The sequence below is a fragment of the Panthera leo genome, chromosome B1, assembly GCF_018350215.1.
Source record: "Panthera leo isolate Ple1 chromosome B1, P.leo_Ple1_pat1.1, whole genome shotgun sequence".
NCBI classification, from domain to species: Eukaryota; Metazoa; Chordata; class Mammalia; order Carnivora; family Felidae; genus Panthera; species Panthera leo.
The window spans coordinates 95,746,554-95,771,666 of record NC_056682.1 but is presented as its reverse complement, the minus strand read 5'-3'; the positions used below and the strand labels follow the sequence as shown (position 1 = coordinate 95,771,666).

The following is a 25,113-nucleotide window of genomic DNA, read 5'->3' as shown; positions in this document are numbered from 1 at the left end:
ATTTCATTCTTTTTGATTGCCAAATAATACTCCATTGTATAGATATAACACCTCTTCTTTATCCATTCATCCATCGTTGGACATTTGGGCTCTTTCCATACTTTGGCTATTGTTGATAGTGCTGCTATAAACATGGAGGTGCATGTGTCCCTTCAAAACAGCACCCCTGTATCCCTTGGATAAATGCCTAGTAGTGCAATTGCTGGGTTGAAGGGTAGTTCTATTTTTAGTTTTTTGAGGAACCTCCATACTGTTTTCCAGAGTGGCTGCACCAGCTTGCATTCCCATATTTTCTATTTTAATTAAAAAAAAAATTTTTTTTAATGCTTATTTATTTTGAGAGAGACAGAATGTGAGCAGGGGAGGGGCAGAGAGAGAGAGAGAGAGAGAGAGAGACAGAATCTGAAGCAGGCTCTAGGCTCTGAGCTGTCAGCACAGAGCCCGATGTGGGGCTCAGCTCAAACCCAAGAACTGAACCTCACCAGGAGATCATGACCTGAGCTGAAATCAGAGGCTTAACCGACTGAGCCACCCAGTCTCCCTGTAGCTATTTTCTTGAATGTCCTTATACTCTGGTAATAAATTGTAAAATTAACAGAATTGTTCTGAGAGCAGGAAATGGTGATCCTGAATGATTTGGCAAAGTAAGACAGTAAGTGACAGAATGGAACCAGAAACTAGTTTTTCTAATTGCCACCTTAGTACTTCTTATTCTAGATTGTATTATCTGTGCTGCCACAAGGCAAACCATGTCATTGCCTTTCCCATTTAAATTTTTATACAAGAAAAAGGTTGTATAAAAATTTCCTTTGCGGTCTGATGGCAAAAGGGATGTATTATTTTTAAAATGTCAACTACTGATCATCATTGACAAAATGTTTTTACGTGTTCCGTACGGATTCAAATTGTTCTTCATTTCTTCAACTAATCACCACTTTCTAAGTCTGGTAAGAACAATCAGAAATTACTGAATGTTAAAGAAAAAAGAGGCATTCAATATCATCTTGTCTATCATCTCATTGGGAAAACTAAGGCCCAAAGAGATTTATTTGTCGGAGTCACAGTGTGAGTTGGTCGGAGTCTCCTGCATTCTAGTCCAGAGCTATTTATAGCACATAACACTGCCTCAGTGCATCAGTATTTTGAAGTAAGGGCATAATGAGAGACTATTCTTGGGACCATCAGTACTGATCCATCTATCAGCTAGGGGAGTCTTTGTGCCCTTTTACCTCCTTATTTTTCTCCTAAATGTATTCAATACACTTTAATTTTGTTGCCTGATGTCTTGGGAGTGGGGAATGTCAGAAAAAACAAGTAAAATGTTAAATGGTAAATGTAATTTAGATTTTTTTTTTTTTTTTTTTAGCGACAATGAGGGAAGTGAGGCTGGCTAGAATTTAGAAAAGTTGCAGTTTTCCAAAGAAGACCAAGAAAGAGATACGGTGGAATGACCCAGGGAATTGATGACCTCCTGCTGCCAGGGCCTCTGTTGGGCACTTTTATGGGGCTTTCTCATTCCTCTTAACAACACTTCAGGTTAGCATCTGTTAACCTCATTTTATTACTCATGAAGAAATTGAGGCTCCAAGAGGTTCTGTCTTTTACCCCACTCACACAGGTTGGGAACTGGTAGAACTAGATCTGATGTGGTCTGTCCGGCTGTGAAGCCTGTGTACTTTTAGTTCTACAGGAGAATATGTGTAAGGTGAACGAAGGAAAATAACAATAACTGCAGGTGATCTAGTAATAGTAATAATGACAGCATAGTGCTTTACAGGTGTGAGTTCTGAACGTGATTAAATGAGCATATGAATAGGACTGATGGGGTGTCTCCTGCTCTTCCTCAGCGAAACAGGAGAGGAAGATAGAAGACATATACATAAGATTTCCTTTGGCTTACTTGTTTTCTGAAAAAGAATTAAAAGGCTCAATTAGTTTTGTTTTGCCACATTTCTCAGATTATTATGTTCTTGAGGTGGGTGGATAGATTGGCATGTGATTATGTGAAATCAAACCTGGTATCTTCAGAAGAATTCTTCTAGCAGATAAGCATGTCTTTGGGTTCAATATTCAGTTTTGTGATTAGTGATTACTGTTCACATTTCCTGAATGGGAGTTTTTAAATCTGCATCCAGGTCTTTTTCTTTTTGAAGCTAAATGTCACATATACCCTTATTTCTTTTATGCTAACCTCCATATGAAAAAGCAAATTAGTTTTATGAGGAAAATCAGCAACCAGTCATTGGTTGCTACATATCCCCCAAATAAATCTCTGATGACTAATGTTATATTAGTCTGCAACTCCAGTTTAAACTTTAGGCTCCATTCTCTTATTTGGGAGACAATGGCCAGTTCTGTAATACTGTGTAATATAAAGGTGGTGTCCATTTATAAAAAATCATTGTCTTCTAATGAATTAATCCTCATTTGCAATTACAGCTGGATACAAACTTGGGTAAAGATGCGTTCTGTCTCCAAAATTGGATTCTCTGCATTTAAAAATGTCATTCTAATTCTCAACTCTCTAGAACTGTTACTACAAAAGAACTATTTATTTTGCCATTCAGCCTAAAAATAAAACCTTTCACCCAGATTGCACACTTTAATAGTCAACATTTTTATCCAAATAATTTTAAACGAATTTAAAAGAATCCATTTCTAGGTGCAATGAGAGCAGACAAGAGTTGGAACTGGGGTAGATTGGAGGGGGTAATCTAAAAGCCCACCTCCCTGCTTAGAAACACCTCAAGAATTTCTTGACTCACAAGGGAAGTGAGGGAAGAGATTTTAAAAGCTGAACAGTGCCGCTCTTTGCCAGCTCCTGCGGACGAAGGCCCAGCCGGCTGCGGCGAGGACCGCGAAGAGTTAACCAGGGACTGAGCCCCCCGCGCCGCGGACTCCCGGCGCGCTCCCTCCGCCCTCATGTCCCCACCCTCTCGTTTTGGCAAGGGATTAAAGTGCTCCCCCCTGTGGCAGCAGTGACCCAGAAATGAGTTTGATTCACATAGCCCTTCCTCCATAACAAGCCAAACGCCCGTCCGAGAGTGCCTCCCTGCGCGAGTGCCGAGTGTGTGTGCGCCGCCGGCAAGAGCAGGGGCCCGCCCGGCTGCCCGCCCGCCAGCCGCGGCCCGAACTCATGCAGCGCGGAGCGAGCGGCGTGGAGCCCAGCGCCTCAGCCGAACCCTTCCGCAGCAGGTACGCGCGCGGGCCGCGGGGGGCGCGCGGGGTGGGCGCGCCGCGCGTGTGTCCGCGCGTGTCCGCGTGTGGGTCCGTGTGCGCGTCCCGGTACCGCGGCGGCGGCGGCGGTGGCGGCGGCGGCGGCGGCGGCGGCTGCAGGACGAGCCGAGAGGCTCAGCCATATTTGATGGTTTTGTTGCTTTGCTCGGGAGTTCTCGGGAGTAATTTAATGCCGAAGGTCGCTGCCTAGTGGAAATAATATAGTACGTCATTAATATGGCGCCAAAAGATTGGGTTCTCGATCTGTAGCGAGGAGGGAGGGCAGACAGCCGCCGAGCGCAGCGTTACTATCCCACCAGTAACTTGGGCATTGCTGGGGCGGGGGCCAGAGGAGGAAGAGATGATTTTTGGATCCTGAGAATTGATCTGTGTTGGATCAGTAAGTTTCATTATGATTATTTTTCAATTTTGGGGGGCTGAAGACTTAAGAGCTTTTTCTTCTTTCGGATTTGCGAAGAACATGCGGTTTTCAGGTGAATCATCATTTAAACGCGTTTAGGAGCAGAAGCCCAGTTTAGTTGGCTTTAGTTTATACAAATTTTTAAAAAGCCAAAGCGCATTAGGCTGCATGAAAGTGGAAAGCATAGTAGCAACTTGGTAGACAGATGGCAATGGCAGAACGCAGGTCCGCGCACATATATGAATCCAGAGTGTGTGTGACCGTGGTGGCGGGGGGACGACTATATTTGTCCAAACATAGGTGTGTGTATAGGTACATCTGTGTAGGGTGGCCGTAGCCCTGGCTCTTGTCACCGCGAGTCCAAAATATTCTTTGCATCAATTCAAGGGCAGTGAGCAAGGGGTGTAGGGACAGCTTGGCAATTAGATTCGTCCAAATTGGGTTTCCAACAATCAGACCTTTTACTTAAAGCGAGACTGTAAAGAGTAAAACCTTTCATCGGTGAAATTAGGAAGGAGTTGGCATTGGTAGAGCAAAGTACCGATTAACCATGAACTTAAAACGGATTGCAAATTGCAACCTTTGGCACCATCTGCAAATTGTGGGGGTGGGGTCGCTCTGGCTTCGCTGCCTTAAATGAACGTGCAGTGTGTACCTCCGGACTGCAAGTTGCAAAGCCCTACAGTGCACGTGTCTGGTGCTTGTGAGTGTGTGTTTGTGAGTTGGGGGCTGTTGTTTGGTAGCCAGCAGGCTTTCCGGGTTGTTGGCGCTGGCTTGCAAATGCGGGAGAGGGATGGAATGTGGAATGTTGACCAGGGAACCGAATCCTGTCGGAACGGTCCCATTTGCTGGAGAAATTCGATCCCTTCCACCTCCTTCCCGCTCCCCCGCCCGCCTGCGGGCAGGAGGCGGGGCCGGGGACGCGGCTGCTGCTCAAAGTGGCGGAGCGCGGCGGCGGGAGGCAGGTGCACGGCACCCGCCAGTGGGGGTGCCTCAACTTCCGCGGGCGTTTAAATAGCAGGCTCTCTCCCCTCCCACCGGTAATAGGTGACCTGGCGGCCGAGGGCGGCGGGGGGGAGGGGACGGGGTAGACCCGGGAGGGAGCCTCCGCGGCACGTGGGCAGGTGCTGGGTGGCCCCGGGGCCAACTTTTGTAGCCCGCCTCTGGCGTTGGAGGAGAGGTGGCTCCATGTGGAAATGGGGGCGGGTGGCGGCCGAGGCGCTGTTTTCTCGGCCGCGGCCGGAGCGTCACCTAACGGTCCCAGAGGCGCTGCCGCGGGGCCCGGGGTGGGGGGCTTCAGGGGCGGGGACGCCCGGCCCGCCGCGCCCGCGCCGCGGGAGCCCCGCACAAAGCCTGCGGCGCGGGGGCGTCCGCCGCGCCCCCGCCCAGGGAACGGCCCGAAGCCGTCGCCGTCCCCGCGCTGATTCCGGCGGGCGGCCGCAGGCGTTTGTTTGTTGGTTCCGCGCCGCCTTCCTCCCCGGATGGCTTCCTGTGACAGAGGTGATACACAGTTTCCAGAACTGTCTGGGGGCGGGAGCGGGAGCGGGAGCCGAGCCCGCTCGGGGCTGCTCGCCGTCGCCGCCGCCTCTCCCATCTCACAGCGGTTTCTCGCCGGCGCGCCCTCCCCAGCTCAAAGGTGCCGCCCGGGAGGGACTCGGGGAGGGGGACGGCGCGGCCGTTTCCAGCGGCGCAAGTGGCTTCTGGACGCGAGGGAGCGTTTGATTTGCAACTGGGGCCGAGCGGATTGGTGCAGCTGGCGGCGGCGGGGCGGGAGGAGCGGCGGCGGCGGCGGCGGCGGGGGGTGGCCACTTTCAAATGGAGAGGGCGGCGGCGGGGACGCCGCTGCGGAGGGAGCGGGGCTTGGTTGCGCCACGAGAAGGTGTCATCACTGCACCGGGGCTAATTCCGGTGGAGGTGCCGGGAGTTACTTTCCCCTCCTTCCGCGCTGTTGTTTCTGTCGCCTCGGGAAGAGGAGGAGGAGAGGCAGGCAGGCGGGGAGAGAGGGTGGGGGCGGCGCCGCGCGGAGCCGCGGCCCTGCGCACACCCTGGCGGGAGGCGGGAGCCTTGCAAAGCGTTCTCTGGTGCGGGGCGGCGGCCCAGCTCCCCCCACCCCGGGATTCCCCCCTCTCCTGCCTTCTACCCCCAGCCCACCCCGCACTTCTCCCTCCCGCATGGGCTCCTCGTCCCAGGGTCCTCCACCTCGGCTCTCCTCGCCCCGCGTTCTCCCCCACTCCAACCCCTCCCCCCAACTACCCGGCCCCGGGCTTCCCGACCCTAGGCTCCCCCTCCCGGGCGCGCGGGGGCGGCTGCAGCCCAGGCGCACGGTGAATGCAGCGAGCAAACAAAAAAGCGGGCGATTTAAACGTGCCTTCGAAACCCGTTAGGAATGCGTCACCCGGAGACCGTTTACAAGCTGCTTTGGTTGGCTTTCTAGTAACGAGGAGACAGGCGCCCCACCTCGCCCACCTGGGGCGAGGGTCTGTAGCCCTCCGTTTACTCTGTTCAAGAGGGAACACTTTAGGGGCTTCTTTCCCAAAGGTTATTAGGTGTACTATTTTTGTGTTTCAGGAAACCCACTGTGAAAGCCTTGCTTTTTAGTTACTGGTAGCCCAAGGCTGTTATCTTTCAAAGCTGATGAACTAGTTTTAAGGTACAAGGAAATTATTTCCTTGAAAGCTGGTTTAGTAGTGGTGGACCATCATTGGTTAGCGATTACTATAGTAAGTTGTATTTTGATCAATCACAGCTAATCAAGATTTAATCACTTATAGGTAGATAAAGGAAGAGTTCATTATAACCATGTTTACACTGATTTAACATTTTAAACACAATAGTAGTGGAATGGGCAACACATGTTGGAGAGATACAGAGGATGTTTTGTGGGTGACACTTTCTGACAAATATCTGCAACCCAGAATTTTATTGCTCTTATTCCAAATATTTCGGTCTCATTTAATGTCACTTTTAAGTCAGATGAGTTTCCTGATTGGTATTTTGCTTTTCTTTAAGTTTGTGTATTTTTATATTTGTATAGGACTCGGCATTTTCAGGTCTACAACAGATACAGTTTACAGCTAAGTGTTTTGTTTCCCCATATCTCCTATTATTTTTAAGTTTATTTAGTGTGTATGTGCGCACGTCTGAGAGAGAGAGGGAGAGAACGAACCCCAAGCAGCCTCCGTGCTGGCATCACGGAGACCAACGTGGGCCTGGAACCCATGAACCGCTAGATAATGACCTGAGAAGAAACCAAGAGTCAGACTGTTAACTGGTCTGAGCCTCCCCCCCCCCCCCCCCCCCCCCCGGGGCCCCTCCCCCCCCCCTTTTTTTTTTATACAGCCAGACATAAAGGGAGTTTCCTGATATGCAGTAGAACTTGAACTTGATTCTATCTTAGAATGGTAAGCTGCTTTGTAGTAAGATAAGTTGGATGGGTTGCCACAGAAATTTTAACTATGATAAAGCTAGATATATGTTCACTTAAAAGGAAAGAAGTTCATGAGCATTTTAGTTTCATATTAGTTACTAAAGTTTAAAGAAGAGCTGTAATGAGAAAACTGAAAAATGGTAAGTGTGCCTGAAAGTGAGATGAGAGGAAAAAAAACTGTTAGGAGTTTAAGGAAATGTTATATTTTAAAATGAGCTGTTGCTTAGCTCAGAGGCCTGGGGGGAAGTATATTAGCTAAAAACTAGGAGAACTTGGAATAAAAGCCTATCTCCATGTGACTCATCTATAGTAGGCACTTAATAATTACTGTTTTTTTGACTTTAAGGAGCCCTTAGTGGCTTCACGTATTATTACAGAGGTGGTGTTACATGTACATTGTTGGAAATTAGAAAATACGGAGCGGCAAATATAATAACACATTCCTACCACCCAGAGATCACTACTGTATCACTTTATGGATAATTGTCTATGTGTGTGTATGTATGTTTTAATGGAAATGAAATCATACTGTATACAGGTCTATAAGGAGGTTCCCCCCACTCCTTGGCCAGCTTGGTAAATTTTCATCTCCTCTATTACTGAGATATATTCAGATTTCCGCAGTTGGCCCTAAAATATAACAGAGCAGCTTTGTCTAAATTAATACTGTCCAGCTGAGGATCATTTATCGCATCTGGTTATTATTTTCCGTAAGTAGATTTTAATCTGTAGTTACTTTTTGACAGAACCTCTGACATTGAGGAGTCAAGCCTTTGGAATTAATCATGACTGGATTTTTAAAAAGTTGGAAATGAAAATAACGTTATAATTTGGGTTTTAGATTTAGAAATTATCTGCTTGAAAAATACTTTAGAGAAATTTGCCTGATGTATTTGTCTGCAGGCTTGTTGGGAAAAGAATTATTAACTGTTTGTGTTTCAGTACTGAGGAAGTTGGAACAGCAAACATCAAAATATCAAACGCTAATGTCCTATATCTAGGATTTTTCAGGAGTTAGGTAGAGGCATATGAATCTCAGAGTTTGCTTACTTCCTGTCGGTGGAGCTCTTCTGTCCTTTAGTATTGGGGGACACCCATTATACTACAGTTAACTGTCAGGATTTGCATTATAAACCCAGTTTCTCCACAAGGTTAATAAAGTTGACCATCTTGACCAGTTCCTCTTGCTTTTTATTTGGGTTGGCATCAGAAAGTTTGGCTAATTTCAGACAGTTATGCCCGTGTTAAACTTCTTTCATTCCCTCCCTGTAAGTTAAAACATTGGCACCACATTCAACAATAGCTTTTAATTTTTTTAAATTAATTACAAAAATTTTCTTAATGTTTATCTTGAGAATGTGTCTGTGCCCAAGAGGGGGAGGGGCAGAGAGAGAGAGGTAGAGAATTCCAAGCAGGCTCTGCTCAGCATGGAGCTGACTCTGGGAGCTGACTCTGGTGCTCAATCTCAATGACTATAAAAGGTCATGACTTGAGCTGAAATCAGAAGTTGGGAAGTTAACTGACTGAGCCACCCAGGTGCTGCTTTTTAAAGTTTTTACATTAAAAGTGGCTTTGCTTGGAGTTATTAGTTTATCAGATAGTATCGGAAGCCTGGTAGGAACCTTAATTGGGGAAGTGTTTTAATTCCTGAGACAGTAAGTTACTTCCTTGAAAGTTTTAGTGTTCAGTCTGTTTTCTCCATTTTCAAGATGTCGCAGCTCATGTATTTAAAATTTAGACAATATATTTACTATTTATTGTATATGATATTTCAGAAAGTTGAGACTTGAGAGTTTATTGCCATTTACCTGGTGTACTTGTATAAAAGTATTGGTTTATGATTGTGAGGGGTGTATGTTTTGATGTTTTTGCAGTTGTGGACTCAGATGGAGTAAAGTTACCCTGCATTCCTAAAATATGCCAGGGTGGCCTTAGAGAGGGCCTTTTTACCTTTGAGTGGAAGTGGTATCTTGTCTGCAGGTTTAGCTTAGGGTCAAGTGTCCAGAGTCCACAGAGAAAATCTAGCCTGAGAGGATATTGCTCCTGACTCTGGCCATGTTATTGTGGCCTTATCTGCCCTAAGCCTTGAATGCTTATTAAGGATGTCTTTTCCTCACCTGAAAGCAACAAAAATATTGCTAGACCTGGAATGAAAAGCTTAGTTGCTGGGGAATTTCCGTTCAGAATCCTTGACTAACTCCAGACCAATGGTATATTATGTGCACTTAACAGATGTTCAGGATCTAGCTTTTGATTACTCTAAAACCAGTCCAGTATTTAGTTTTTGCTTTTGATTCTCCAGGTAGAGTCAAAACATAATTAATTGACAGAGGATTGTTGAAGTAAGTTCATTTTTAAAACCTTGGGTTTTTTTGGGCTTGTTTGTTGAAGGAATTAAACCACAATTTTCTCTTGTTTTATTTTTTATTATTTTTAAATGTTTATTTATTTTTGACAGGGAGACAGAGCATGAGCAGGGGAGGGGCAGAGAGAGAGGGAGACACAGAATCTGAAGCAGGCTCCAGGCTCTGAGCTGTCAGCACAGAGCCCGACGCAGGGCTCGAACTCATAGACTGGGAGATCATGACCTGAGCTGAAGTTGGACGCTCAACCGACTGAGCCACCCAGGCACCCCACTCTCTTGTTTTAAAAGGGCTCACAATTGGCAGTAATTTATGTATATATAGTATTGATTATTTAAGGTCTGCATAGGAGATTTTATTAAATCTCATGACAGCTTCCAAGTTTCTTAGCATTTAAGTGAAGATTTCAGTGGTAAGAGTCCAAAAAAAGAATAAAATGAGTATTTTTTTTTTCTTTACTCCTTACTAGGGTAAGGAACAAGAATTGGTAAGGTTAACAAGTTGCTGGAGTTGGAGCCAAGTTGCATGGTTTGCTTTTGTTTAATACAAAGAATACTAAACATGATTTTGAGATTTTTTTTTTTTTTTTGATTACTCATGGTCATCTTTACAAGCCTCAGTTATTTCAGCATTGAAATCTAATGATGCACTTAAGATGTGTAGGCTGACTACTGGTGGCTTGTAACTTTTTTAAGTGAAGGATAAACTTAAGATCTGAGACCTGTGGAACCTCTCCCAGAAAAATCAAGATGCGCTGAAATTTGCATGCCATTTCAGGGATTTGGGGGAATACTTTAATTTAAATGTATTCTTGGATACCAGTGTAGTGTTTAAGTTTTGGTGAGTTCTTTTTATGATTTTTCTGTGATCCTTTTACACCACTGAGTGGCTCAGTTGGTTATGTGTCTGACTTTGGCTCAGGTAGTGATCTCGTGGTTCGTGGGTTCGAGCCCCGCATTGGGCTCTGTGCTGACAGCTCAGAGCCTGGACCTGCTTCGGATTCTGTGTCTCTGTCTCTCTCGGTCCCTCCTTTGCTTGTGCTGTGTCTCAGTCTCTCAAAAATGAATAAATGTTAAAAAAAAAAAAAAAAAAAAAGCCTGTCTAAAACAGGTTTTTTTTTGCTTATTGTGTTAGTGGCTTGAAAGTCAGGTAAGAAGCTTGTTAGAAGTTTTTATAATTTAGTATACACTGGCTCCAAGTAGGAGTCTCAAGGGTTTGAGAAAATTCACAGGTTTCTAGACATGGCTTTTATTTAAGTGGCTTAGAGCATCCTGCACTGCTTTTCCTCTTAGAGCATCCTGCACTGCTTTTCCTCTTTTCATTCTTACCTGTTCTATCTAGTTAAAAACTTCTAAAGGAACGAATGTGCCTGATCCTTAACTTTGTAAGCTTTAAGGCACGTGTTTGCCCAGGACCTGGTCATGATTTACATTTCACTGATCCTACATAATGCTGGTTTATAAACATACTGCCGGTATGTTGATTTGTGGCAGAGATCAGTAAACTTTTTGGAAAGGGCCACATAAGATAGTAAATATTTTAGGCTTTGTGGGTCTGATGGTCTCTGTTAAAACTGTTTAACTCTGCTTTTTGAAGTGTGAAAACAATCAAACTTTATTTGTGGACACTGAAATTTTGAATTGTGTATAATTTTTATGTGTCATGAGATGTCCTTTTGATCTCCCCCACCCCCAATTTAAATATGTAAAAACCATTTTTAGTTCAGGGGGTGGACAAAAACAAGCTGTGAAACTTTGATTTTTACAGTGAGACTCAGCATTACCTAGTCACCAGATTACTCCTGCTGGGGCTAAGTTACCTTTCTGGTAGGAACCCGAAAATAAGTTGAAATTAAAAGTTTGTTTGATAAATGTGGAGGGAGTTTGCTAGTCTGAGGGCTGTGGCTCTTAACTTTTTGGTTCTTAGATCCCCTTTGAGGATAGAATTTATAACCTGGGCCCTTGTGTACCTGGGAAAGCACACTTAGGGAGTCACACCCTCAAGGGGACCAGGCCAAGAAGTCCTGTGTAAGGGAACATGCATTACAAACTGGAGTTCCCTACAGAGGGAGATAACTTCTCTCCAAGTAGGATGTGTGTGTTCGACCACTCAGAAGCCAATACTTGCTGTTCGGAGGACTCACACCCCTCTGATTAGTGTTCAGAAAACTAGCACATTCTGTTCTACCAGGTCGAGTGGGACTTACAGCCGTCTTCCTATCAGCTTGCCAGGAAACTACGTTTCAGTTTCTTAACAGATTGTTTTTCATAGATTATATTTTAGTTGTCTGATAATATATAGTAAATGGCTTTAATCCTTTAGATAACGTCTTTCAAAATCACAGTACATCCAGGAGTTGGGGAAGCTTGTGGTCTACTCACCTGGGAGGAGGTGGCTGGCTTTGGAATGCCTGCTTGCTTTGGGAACTGGTCTTTTGTTTGGAGACTGGCTTTGCACTAGACCTGTGTGTGTGTGTCTTTGCTCATGCTGGTTAACCTCTCCAGAATTCTATGTACTTCTCTTTAAAATTAGGAAAAGTGGATTAAATTATCTCTGAAATGTTTTGTAGCGCTGCGATTATTTATGGGTTTCTTTTGGGAAGATTTCCTATAGACCCAATCCATGGGGTGAGACTCCTTTTAGCCTTGAACTCAGAATACTTCTGGAGACCTTGCTCCTAGGTTTTGAAATCATCTGTATGTTTCAATGACCATAATAACAAGACTTGTGCAATTATGGTGAAATGTTTGTCTTCATATGTAACTCAGATGTGTAAAGGTGTTTTTAGTAAAGTGTGCTATTTAGGTCTTCTAATATGCAACATTGGGAGTCATTTTTTTTGTCTTTGTAACAGTACTTTAAAAATTTTTGGTGACTTAACATTGTTAGTGGTAACTGATAGTTTCTAACAACCGGCTATAATCAAGGAACAAAGTTCCTCAAAACAGCTGCATTTCAATCTGTGCACAGTGTAATTGTCATTAGCTGGTTGAGTCTGGTTTCTGCAGAAGCTGCTTTGTATATCCTGTATAGGAACATCTGGTTTGAACGTTTAAAAATCTTTCAAAATTACCCTGTAGACACTTTGCATTTATTGACTTACTCTTCCAAGGAAGGGCTTGTAGACAGACTCCTTTCCCTCCTTACTCTTACCTTGGTTCATGCAGAAACTATCTGCTGTTAACACTTCGGTTTTTTTAAGTGTTATTCTTCAGTGGGCTTTTAGACTTTGACCTAATTTGCGTGGGTATTTATATATATTATGTACATTAGGATTTGGTTCAGAGACGCTAGGGCAGACTGGATCACAAATTTCTGATTTCAGTGAGTGCTTTAGAAAAAAACCTTCAGTTTTCCCTGGTAATTGTCAAAAACAGTATGTAAAGAGGAGTAAATATGGGGCAAATAGGGGCTTTATCTCATATGAATTCTGACTGAGTGGTAGCACTGTGTTAAGGAGGATTCTGAAGTCATGTCTGGGCTTGTGGAAAAGAATGACTCAATTTATTAACCATGCCTGCCATGGGTGGAGGAAATGGCCTATTTGGTCGCCATCTCTGGAATGTAGCTTTTTTATTTTTATTTTTTTCCAAAATAGTACTACTCTTGAAATGGTTAGGAAGTTGAATGTTTATTCTTTAAAGGTAGTTTAAACTCTAGTTTTCCTGTCTAGGTTAGGGTTTTTCTATTCTTATTTTTAGTGAGCTTCTACTGGTAATGGCTATTATGTGTTTTAAAACTTTTGCTTTTGAAGTAAATAGTGTGTGATACTAGCATTTTATGGTATTATCCTATTACCTTTTCTACTTTTTTCCTTCTGTACTATTCCATCAAACATTCTTTAGAAGCCAGACAAAAGCATTTGGTACCCCATCTTATCAGGAAGGAGGTGGGGGATACATAGTTTATTGCTGGCTGCTTATTTTAGGCTGGTGCTTTGCATGGGACTCAAAAGTTGTGCTCCCAGGGTCTTCCCAGGGAAGAAGGGTTTTGGAATTTAAATCTTTACTATTATAAACGTAGGACAGGATCATGGCTAAGCAATTAAAAGTCATATAAAAGGTCATAAAGAGAAGTAAAAGTTCTCAACCCATTCTATCTGGAACACTTTGGTCACATTTCTCAGAAGTAAACACCATTATTAGTATCCTTTATGTTCTTCCAGAAATGAATAAGCAAGCAATTGGTGTGTATATATACTCTCTTCTTTTGTCCCTTTTACATGTAAATGGGCCTATATTTCAGGTCCCCCCCCCCCCCCCCCCCCCCCTGCAGTTTGCTTGTGTTTCTTAATGTGTCTCTGGCATCTTTCCATATCTGAACATGTAGATCTAACAAAAAAGAATTCTGAGTAGATGGAAAGGGATAGAAGCTCGAGATGGGAGGCCATGGTGACTGACTGCCTTTATTAAGTTCTGGTGTGAATTCATTCATTCCTATGTCAAGAGAAGTTAAAAAAAAAAAATTCTAAATACAAATGATTGCAGTGTTTTGTCATAGCTGCTCTTCAGTTGCTGACTCTAATTGAGTCAGTGATTACAGAGACCTGGGAGGGGTCTGATTGTTTTTAAGGCTCTCATAAGCAGGGATTGGATTATTTATAAATTGGCAAATGGGAGCTGCTTGTGATTCATTTAGAACCACTCAAATATATAAGTTCTTTAAAATCTTAAACAATGTTTCTATTGACTTTAAAAGACCGGGTTTACAAATCATTTATGAAGAATTTACAGTGAACTAATGTGTTATAGCACTTGGGCTTTATTAGTGATGTTTGTAGGAATGAATATTGTAGTCATGATTATCTGGTCAGTTACAATCTTTTTTTGGGAGAGGTGGTTATTTATTGCTAAAATAAACAAGTTTCCACTGAATATTTTCAAGTGTGACATCTTTGCAAAGGCTCTATGGTAGCTTGGGCAGCATTTTTTAAACAGATTTTGATGTATGACATGAAAGACATTTTTAAAAGTTGCTTTTGGGGGTTTGAAATATTTAGACAAGGTTAAAACTTTAACACTTAAGATCTAAGCAGTTTGTCAGTTAAATCAAATATATGACTTTTTTTTGACCAGATAAAACTCTGCTTAAAGTAAGAAAGCTGTGTTTGAGTTATAGTCACTCTAGTATTTTTAGACTGTTAGTGAGTATATGAACTAAATAATGTTGCCAATTTGAAAAACTTCTGAGCAATTAATGTTGTCTTTAAAAACAGATAAGAAACTAGCTGGATTTCTTTCACATTCATTTGAGGAACAGAAAATTACTGTGAAGTGTAGGTCATTATTATATTTGGATCTTTGTTACATTGGGTACTGTGTACTCCATAGAAGAGAAGACGGTGACCTATTAAGAAAATATAAGTCTTTTTTATGGGAGGGTTATTCAATGATCAGTAACTTAGGAATCAAACTGTCAGTTGCATAATATTTAAAAATAATAACTCAAATTGTATGAACTTAGCAAACAGAATGGTAAGGAAGTAGCTCATTATAAAATACTTTTTATGTAAAGGTGACTTGGTGTCTGAAAATATTTTTTATATACATTTTTATATTACACATTTTCTAAATACATTTTAAAATATCGTACATTTACGTATTAGATTAACTTTGACAGGAAATGGAAGGACACCAGTAAATTTAAAAATAATGTGACAGAAGTAACTCCAGTTAAGGGTCAATTAGATATTAAAGTGAAAGCATCTCAAATTCTATAAAGCCCAGTGAGCATTGGATTCAGTTTATGTATGAGAACTCAATCATTCATCCAACAGGTTATTTTAATACATAGGATTGCATTAGATGGTAACATAGAGTAGTTAGAGGTATTTGAGTACCTTCTATAACTTTAGAGTGAAATAAACAAGAATGAAACATAATGGATAAAATAGACACTTTGAGGAAGAAACCTGACTTTCTGCATATGAGCCATAAGATAATTAAAATCACTGGGGTGTAATCCTTATTGTAACTGTAGAGTTTATGGCCTGATAAATAAATGGTCCATGTTCTGCCAGAGAGAGTAATTCAAGTAACTGGACAGTTTATTTTCCTCAAATCGCCCCTCTTTCCCAGGAATAGCAGTGAGTAAACAATCGTCAAATTCTTAATCATATTCTTTTGTCAAACCCTTCACTCCTTATCCCTGAAGTCATTTCTCATTTTTTCTTCCTTAGAATCACATACCAGTCATTCCTCCCTGGGACCACACCCGGGTCACTGAACTTGTTCACTCTTCTTTCAAATTCCTGAGCCACCTTGGGGTTGGGTTCCTTCAGCTGATGGCTGCTCTAACTTCGTGCATGCTGATGTTCCCCCCTCCCCCCCCCCCCGCAGTTTCAATCTAAGGAAACTTAAATTTTAAGGTTTTGAGGCACCTTGTTATCTCGTTTATGTATCCCATGCCCCACCATAGTCCTGTGAATGGTAATCCTGTAACCTTTGCTGCAGTTACCACACTGAAGCTACTTGTCCAGTTATTTGCTTGCTGTGTCTTCCCATGGGCCATTTCACATCTTGTTCACCATATCTTGGGTATCCAACTCAATACAGATTTAATCGAATTAACATACTAGTCTACTGGTTTTAATCTGTGTGACACACGAGATCGAAGGAAAGTGATTTACTTGTAATCTCAGTAGGGATTGTAGTATAAATAGTGCCCGTGTTTCCTGAGGAGGTGGTGCCCTGAGCAGCCACCACTTGTGCCTGGTTGTCTTGGCACATCCCACCCTGCAGTGGAGATGGAGGTGCCAAAGGATTGTCATTTGACTGATCTAGCCAGGGTCTTTGGCCAACGGGCTCCTCTTAGTTGGCCTTTCCAGACCATGTTCTTATTATAATCAGGCTTCCTAGGTAGGCTTCCTCTTTTTGGACAAAATCCCAAATGCCTAATAATAAGTACTAATAATAAGTCTGCTTAGGTGTTATGCTTCTCATGGCAAATGGACACTTTGAGTGTAAGTGGCATCATTTTGAGTAATCACTTTGAGTCAGTTTTGATGAAACTGGGCAGAATGTCTGGGTGAGGACTGGACCAGAGTTCCTGGTGCGTCTTCTTGTAGCTGCCCTGTGAGGCTGTGTTTGGCTTGGTACCCTCTCTGCCATGTCTTTATTTCATATTTAACTAAAGAAGATTTCTGTTCTGACCAATTTATTGTAAATTTTTATTTTATTTTTTAAATGTTTATTTTTGAGAGAGAGACGGAGTGCATGAGCAGGGGAGGGACAGAAAGAGAGGGAGACACAGAATCCAAAGCAGGCCCCGGGCTCTGAGCTGTCAGCACAGAGCCTGACGCGGGGCTCAAACCACAAGCCGTGAGATCATGACCTGAGCTGAAGTCGGACGCTCAACCAACTGAGCCACCCAGTTGCCCCTATTGTAAATTTTTAGAGAGACACGTACATGGAACATTTAAGTGATGATGCAAAGCAAGAGTTGATTGTTAAAGAAAGCACATTAAAAAGTCGGGTGTAGGGGCGCCTGGGTGGCGCAGTCGGTTAAGCGTCCGACTTCAGCCAGGTCGCGATCTCGCGGTCTGTGAGTTCGAGCCCCGCGTCAGGCTCTGGGCTGATGGCTTGGAGCCTGGAGCCTGTTTCCGATTCTGTGTCTCCCTCTCTCTCTGACCCTCCCCCGTTCATGCTCTGTCTCTCTCTGTCCCAAAAATAAATAAAAAACGTTGAAAAAAAAAAATTTAAAAAGTCGGGTGAAAAAGTTCTGAAAGATGAAATGAGTGGTAGAGAATGCAGGTGCTTTTAATTGGAATGGGGGACCATGCTTGGTGGCTTTGAGCTGACTCCCTGAGAAAGGTGGGATTGGGGTAGGTAGGGAGGAAAGGGCAAAGAGGCCAGCATTAGCAGAGGCTGAGAACCAAAAGAGGCCTGGACCAGCAGAGACAAGCCTAGCCATGGGGGAGTTGTTAGGAGAGATGCTTAGGTAGAGTTTTGAGACACCAGAGGAGTTTCTGGCTGGACCCATTTGCAAGTGTGCAACACAGAGATTTGCACAGGGAGTGACTTGATTTGGTCACTTCACAGGATTAAACTTTTGTGATAATGGGAAGGGGTAAGAGATTGTGGGCATGGAGAAAGGAAGGGAGGTGTTTAAAGGTATCCAGGTGTTTGAAGACAAATCTGTGGGGCAAAGTTAGGGGAACTTGAAAGAGTCCTACATTATGAATCAGTAAGCTTTGGCAATTGGATATAAGGTAAAAAAGGGATGTATGTTAGTAAAGAAATGAGCAAATAGTAAGATTCTGAAAGGGAAGATGTGGTGCAGAGTAATATGGTAGGCTATATGTATGTCGTTGGATACTTAAATGCTTTTCAACCAAAGCACAACCACCAAAATGTTGTGCTTGCATTTTTGGCTATCTCCCCTTTGTTTGTTCTTCAGGACTCTGCTCAGAATTTTTCCCTGACTCCACCAACCTCTGTTCCTACAGGGCGTTGTGTTTACCACTGTCAGGAACTGTTACTGAATTTGTCTAGCTCCTCAACTAGACCAGAAGTTCCATGAGGTTAGAAATGGTCATTTTCCTGCAGCACCTCCTTCTATGTTAGGTATTCATATATGTGGCATGCGTTATATGCTATAGTATCTTCTTGTTGCTTTCTTTGGAGTGTTCCGAGTTTTAATTAGTTATTGCGTATCCTTCCAGTGTTTAGATAATCAGCCATGCCCTGAGTTAGCAATGGCAATGATGTGAGGGCCCTCTACTTTCTTGCACTGGCTTTTATTGGACAGATGTTTGAAGCATACAACCCCTGTATTGTGTGTCTTAAAGATAGTAATGTGTACTTTGATTTCTTGATATAGCAGGTAACCCCAGGTGAGATGAATTAGCCTGATGTCAAGGTTTAAGTACATTAGAGCCACAGAGGAAGAAATTCTGCCATGCACCACCCCCCTTTATTGTGCCAGGTTCCTTGGAGAAGTACAGTATCTCATTCTCAACCTTCATTTGTTAAGATCTTTTGGGGTGGATGAAAATGGAATTCATTAGAAAAAGACTATTTTTATTCTTCTTTTACTTGCATAATTTTGCTTGAGAGTGTGTTTAGGAGCATCATTCTATTTTGGCCAGTGCTTGGTTTTTTTATTTAGTGACTGCTTTCTCTGCGAGTTGTGTTTGAAGGCTAGGAGGGGAAGGCTTTTTGATTCAAAAATATTCTGATTCTAAGCTCTTCAAGCTCTTTTCCTTAGATAAATTTAAGTTGTCTGAATCAGTGGAGATATGATCAGCATTGGTTTCCTTGTTTCTACCTGGGGAGTGTTTCCTGGGCTTTCTCTGCCTCTTTCTTCTCATTTCTTACACACCTGCTCAGGAGGTGGGAGCTGCACCCTTCTTGTGCCACATCACACCGTAAATTTAAGGAATTCCTCTTTAGGTAGCCTGCCTGCCTTCCTTCCTTCCTTCCTTCCTTCCTTCCTTCCTTCCTTCCTTCCTTTGTCTGTCTGTCTGTCTGTCTGTCTAGCTCTTTGGTAACCTAGGCCTGAGAAGCTAGTTAGGAATGTGTGGTCTTTTGCTTTTCCCTTTTCTCTTTGCGCCTCCTGTTGGACAGGAGGAGGGCTCCCTTCTCTGAAAGGTTGGAGGAGAGTTTAGCTGTCAGTTTTTGGCACATGGTGACAGGGCAGAGAAGACAGTCATTCCAAGTGGGGGGGAAGGTGGGCTACAGGTGTTTGCTCTGGAAGCTTCTGACTAGAATGGGTTTGCCCCAGGCCAAGTTCTAGATTGCTGGGTGTTTAGTTATGGGTGAAGGGGGCTCCGCAGAAAAGGGGTGGGTGGGTTTTAGGACTGTGACCCAGCCCCACAGTATGAAACCCTAGCCCATAACGTAGCCCATGGCCCAGATCATGACTCCTGGGCTTCCACTTGGTAAATTCTTCTATTGAAGAGTCAGTTGGTAAACAAAAACTCACAAACCTTAACTGGCAAATGTCTCAGAAAGAAAATGTGAAATGCTGGAATTCTAGATTAGGGGCCTGAATATTTGAGTCAATTATATAGGTGTGTTTGTTGGTAGTTGGGAACAGTATGATGTGTTTTTTGCTTTTTTTGGTCTCTTTTATAGGTCCATTTAGAGTGGAGCTTTGGGTTTCTAATTTCTGTCTTGTTCTAACATGGTGGTTCTCCACATTTTGCTCCACACCATGCCTGTGTGCCGCACTCTGGGAAACACATCGCATTCTAATGCTGTGATTCCCAGTGAAGGGGAACTTGGGATGTACTTTTCTGAGGGGCTAGGTGGCTACTTCTGACTTGAAAAGCCTTCCTCCTTCATTGAGAATCATTGCTCTGCAATAAGATCAGCGTCCTAAAAATGTCAAGGTGATTAGTAATTTCAGTTTGGAAAAGCTTTTTGGATTTCTTTAGAGATCTGCCTGTGTGATTATGACCGTATGACTTATAAAGTTCATTGACTGGCTCTTAATCTTGGTCCACTGCTCTCTTTCCTGAGTGCAGTCATTCTCTTACCTGGTGGTGCTGGAGGCCTTTTATCATCTGGAAGGAGTCAGCAAGGCTGGCCAGGTGTCTGGCTAAGTTAGGTTGGTTGGACCAGGCTATAAGGAGGTGGGTCAAGGGCAGTGAATTGGTTTTGGAATTCGAAGCTCCTGCTCTCAGTGTGACCTTGGGCAAGTTGCTGCTTAAACTTTTTGGCTTCAGTTTTCTCATGAGTAAAGGGGAGGGAGCTGGATCAGAAATTATATGTCTGGTCCCTTTCTGTTCCAGCTGTGAATGCTGAGGGGTTGGAGATGGCTGGAGGAGGTATTTGCTTTCCCAATCCCCCGTTCGTTTTGTTCCTAGAATTCCAGATTATTTGGCTTTTAGGATTATTTTAGCAAAATTTGCCTGAGAAGCATAATCCTGCCCAGTGCAGTGTAAATATTCACACATTCAGGCACAGCCTCATCCCCATCCCCCATATACACACGTAAAATATGAATCTGTCTGTAGTGAGGAATCACTGTGCTCATTGCCGCGGGTTTTTTTTTTTTTTGCAGTGCTTGCCGCCAGTCAGCTAAAAAGACTCCTGGAGTAGTTGGTAGTGATAATGTCAACTGGAACTAGAGAGAAACCTGGCACCTTTGGGAGGCCTATTGATACTTGACTTCTCCCCCACTTCCCCCTTGGTTTTGAACCTGTCCTGTTAATGATTGTGCCTAATTATGTATCCTTGGTCTTTTTACTGTTTACAATGCAAATGCTCCTTAAAGCCGATTGTTTGCTTTTGTATGCTGTAAATCCTGTGCTGCTATCTGAAGCACAACTTGATGATTGTGTATTATCATCTTGGGTTAAGTGCTGTCTCATTGCTTTGCAGGCTGCCTGCTGTTTCCCGGGGAGATCATGAAACGAGGTCGCCTTCCCAGCAGCAGTGAGGATTCTGACGACAATGGCAGTAAGTCCTGCTTTGTTGTTCTTGGAGCCTACCAACGTTTGGGTCAGTGTAAAAACATGACTTTTTAATGTAATGCTTTAAATAGTTGAGGCCCTTTGCATATCAGGCAGGTCAGAGAAAGCCAAGGCCTGGAGAATCACATCTGAGTGTGATACTGCAGGTCTGTAACCAAATCTTTCTGGTGAGGTTGACTGCAGGCAGGCATTCCTCAGCCTTCCGGTTTGTTATCCAAGGATGAATAATCCAGTTCCAAGAGTCGCTGGTGTGTCTGTTTTTCCTAAACATCATTTATGGCACTTAGAGTTGCTATTTATGAAGAGGGAACTTAATCGAAGCCAGGTAATTATCAACTAGTCCAACTCCTAAGGGAGATTGAAGACTGCCTAGAGTGTTGTAAAAATATTAAGTAAGGGAAGTCAAGAGTCCATGCTGTGCTCTTCACTTGATTTTTAGCGTTGACCATATTTAATACTACTGCTCTCTGCATCTCTGCTCTCTGGCATCCCCATATTTTCACAGTGCAGCTGAGAACCAGAAGTTAGTTGGTTTCCAGGCAGTCAAAATAAATGTCACACAGCTTCTATGTATTGAGAAGCTAACAGACTACTCGAAGAGCTTCCCTCAGATAATAAGGAAATTTTGTACCTAGCACAGTGCCTGAGCTCCAGCCCGTCAGCTTATGTTTTACACTATAGATTAAACTCAGAAAATGTGCTTGCCCTGCTACATAATGGGAAAGGTATTGGGCCTGCTTTCAAGGAACCCTGTCTTAGATCTATATAAAATCCAGTTCTGACAGAGTCATTAGGGAAGTGTTAGAGATGTCTTTTTGACACTCACTAGAAATATATAGATGTTAGCATGAATTCAGAGGACAGGAGGGCCAGGGAAGCACAGAGGAGTTGAAAGTTGGGCAGGTCCCGAAGGATGAAATAGTTTTTAGGCAAACAGGATTAGTTTTAGTTTTCTGGTCTTCCAAGTTTGCAGCAGTGTAAAAGCTGCAAATTAGAAAGTGGTGCTTGTCTGCTAAGCCATGGGAAGCATAGGGGGCAGGACCAGAAGCTTGAAAAACAGAAGAACTCAAACATAGCATTCTGTTTGGGAGTTTTGGGTACCGGCATGGGACAGTGGGAAGTAGATTTGGTGCCTATAGGAGATTTGGTGTCACGTTTTTGGGGTACACTGGATGGTAAGCTGTGGACTACACGGTGAAGGGCCGGGCTTGAGCTAAGGGATTGGGACTTTGGAGACAGACAGTGGGAGCTGCTGAGTTTGGCATAGGGCAAGAGTTAAAACTGGGTGAGGGAAGGAGAAAGAGGATTGGGGGCTCCACAGAGAAGGGTTTTGCTTTTACTTCACAAGGGTGTTGAGGGTCTGTGCCCAGGTGCCTGCAGTTAAAACCACTTGGCAGAGCCCTTGCGAGTGCCTTGTGAACTTCTCAGCACTTGTCATTGCACAGCCCTCACTACCTGCTTTCTCTAATATTTACTTAGGCTTTTTACTCCTTGAGGCAAAACCATACAGAGATATTTCTTTTCTGCCCCCTGTGGTGCCTATCAGAGTATTCTCAAGAGTCATAAGTGCTCAAATGCTTGCTTGAATACAGTTTTGTCTTACATCAATTTTTAAAAAAGTCTTGGTTTTTAGGTTCAGAATTAATCAGAAGAAGGTTTCATGAATTACTTTCTCTCACATACTAATAATGCCCAGTATGAGGCTTATAGTCCTATTTAATATTTTTTTTGGCATTGAGCAACAGGTTTATGCTCACTCTGTTTGCTTTTGTTGCTGCTTCATTTCCTCCCTAAGGAAATTCTAACTGGGTTAGAAAAGATTCTCCTGGAGGCACCTGGCTGGCTCAGTCAGAAGAGGGTGTAACTCTTGATCTCAGGGTTGCAGAGTTGGAGCCCCACATTGGGTATAGAGATTATTTAAAAATAAAACCTTAAAAAAGAAAAGATTCTCCTTGAATGTTCTCTCAGACTTAGAGCTTTCCCCTTTCTGGTCTAGAGTTGCCCAAGAGGATGTAAGTGTTCTAGTCTAGTGTAATTGAGGAACTAGGTTTTAAGACTTTTTTTTTTAACTTTAATTAATTAAAATGTAAATTAAAAGCAATCACATGTGGCTAGTGACTACCATATTGGACAGTGCAGTTCTGGACCATGACCCATTCTAGTCCACCTCAGAGTTGCTCCTAATAGCCCCCAGAGGCCCTTGTATTAGACCTTTTGGGCTGCCATAACCAATACCACAGACTGGGTGGCTTAAGAAGAAGATACTTATTTTCTCACAGTTCCAGAAGTCTAAGATCAAGGTGTCGGGTTTGCTGTCTTCTGAGGCCTCTCTCCTTGGCTTGCCTTCTTACTGTGTCCTCACGTGGTCTTCTGAGCATATGTGCATCCCTGGTGTCTCTGTGTCTGAATGTCCTCTTAAGGACATCAGTGAGATAGGATTAGGGTCAACTCTAATGACTTCATTTTTACTTAATCGCCCCTTTAAAGCTTTTATCCATACATAGTCACATTCTGAGGTATTAGGAATTAGGCTTCAAAATAATAATTTTGGGGGGAAACAGTTAAGCCTGAAACCACCTTAGAAGACCAAATATTTCATCTAAATACGAATTTCCACCCAGAACTCTTGTTAGAAAGGGAGAATAGAGTGCCCAAAGTTCACCAGAATGTGTCCATCAAAAGTCACCTTAATGGTATGACAGCCAGTTTCTTCTTCCTCTTAATATACTTCTTATCTGTGCTAGTTTCCCTGAAGAAGGTGGAGGCAGAGCATTTATATTTATAGGGTACTGGAGGGTTACCCTAGATAGGCCACGAAGCTGGGTTCTGTCTATTCTAGGCTAGACATGGAAATCCAGTGGTGGTGGTGGAGGAGGACAAGAATGATACCTCTTAGTGGAAGTTAGGTGGGCCATCCTTTTTGTCATAGGTAGTTCAGTATAAAGCATATGTTGATGTTTTATGGCCGTGCTGTCTATCCAGGCTTAATGATTTGTTAATTATGGTGGACGATGATAATAGTAAAAAAACAGCTCAATAAGAACCCTTGCAATGCTAAAGCTTATAAAATATGTACTTGTCCACTCCATGGAACACCCTTTCCACCTCTCTGAGGGCAACTGTCTCATAGCATGGGCCTCTGGCACCAGCCTGGTTATTTGTGTTGGATCCCATCCTTCTTTGTAAGCCCATGGTAGTCTGAATGGGGTGCTTTCTGCCCTTGCATTTGGGTCTGCAGAACCGAGCTGGTCCTCAGCTGGGTCTGGGCACTTGGAAAGCCCTGATTTGCAAGAAGGGCTGGGTCTGTGCAGTGGCCACTCCCCAGCCTCTCCAGCTTGCAGCCCTGACAGAATTTTGGCAGCACTTCCCAGCCCAATGCAAAAACATGTCTAAGTGAAGGAGAGGCAGCTGCGGACGTCAGCGTGGGGGCCACAACACTGACTGTAGCCGTGGCTAGGCCCTGCTGGCCTCTGGGACTGGAGTCCTTTGCTTTGTTTTCTGGCCTGATCCAGGGGAATACCAGTGTGGTATTTACAGTTGGGGATGGATGGGCATTTTCTGTGCCAGTGCAAGCACTCATCCAGCTGCAGTTGGAGTTGTTGAAGCCTTTCTCCAGGTGCCCTGTGGAGGACTGGCCCTACAGTTGGATGAAATAGTGTTGGGGTATTTGCAGGCTGCATTGTAATTGCTGGGCTCCTGGCACAGGGTGGCCCTAGCCAATCTCTAAAGTTACATATTGTGCCAGGGTGTGGCCCAGGGAAACAAGCCCTTCATTTCTTGCTTCCCAGCCCAGGATCCTCTGTTCTTAGGGGTTTTGGCAAATGTGGGAATGAGATCCACTAGCTATTGTTCAGTATTTCCAAACTAAAGGAGATTGCATTTTTATCTTCAGTAAAGCTGCAGAGGCTAATTAAAACATCAAGTGTCCTTTCTTTTGGCAGGAATTATGGATTGTTATCTCAGGCCAATTAACAGCTCTGATCAGCATCCTTACATTTTTTTCCTGTACAAGTAAGACAAGAATTAAATATTACTTAATACTGTCCATTTGGCACATTTTGTTTTTTCTTCCAAAATATGGGATCTTTGGCTCAGATAAGGGGGAGCCAAATGAAAATGATGTTTTTGGGAGGTTTTTTGGGTGTTTTTAAATGTGCCTGTCAAAGGCCCAGAGGGAAATTAAAAAGTTTTTTTAGAAATAATGAGAGAAATGTACTTTAAAGTTTTCCCTGAAGTTGTGAAGCAGGGCTTCCTTTTCTGGTTGAAT

The 25,113-nt window shown here is 43.4% G+C and overlaps 1 protein-coding gene across 12 annotated transcripts in view; it reads left to right on the top strand.

Annotated features, from left to right (window-relative positions):
- The window catches only part of JADE1 (jade family PHD finger 1), a 320,862-nt gene that overhangs the window by 257,937 nt on the left and 37,812 nt on the right, over positions 1 to 25,113 (top strand). For 2 of the 12 annotated variants that reach the window (XM_042935504.1, XM_042935505.1), the window contains one exon: positions 20,755 to 20,832. In XM_042935504.1, coding sequence (XP_042791438.1) covers positions 20,755 to 20,832 — 78 coding nt within the window. The other 10 variants (XM_042935513.1, XM_042935512.1, XM_042935509.1 and 7 more) reach the window with 10 other exon arrangements.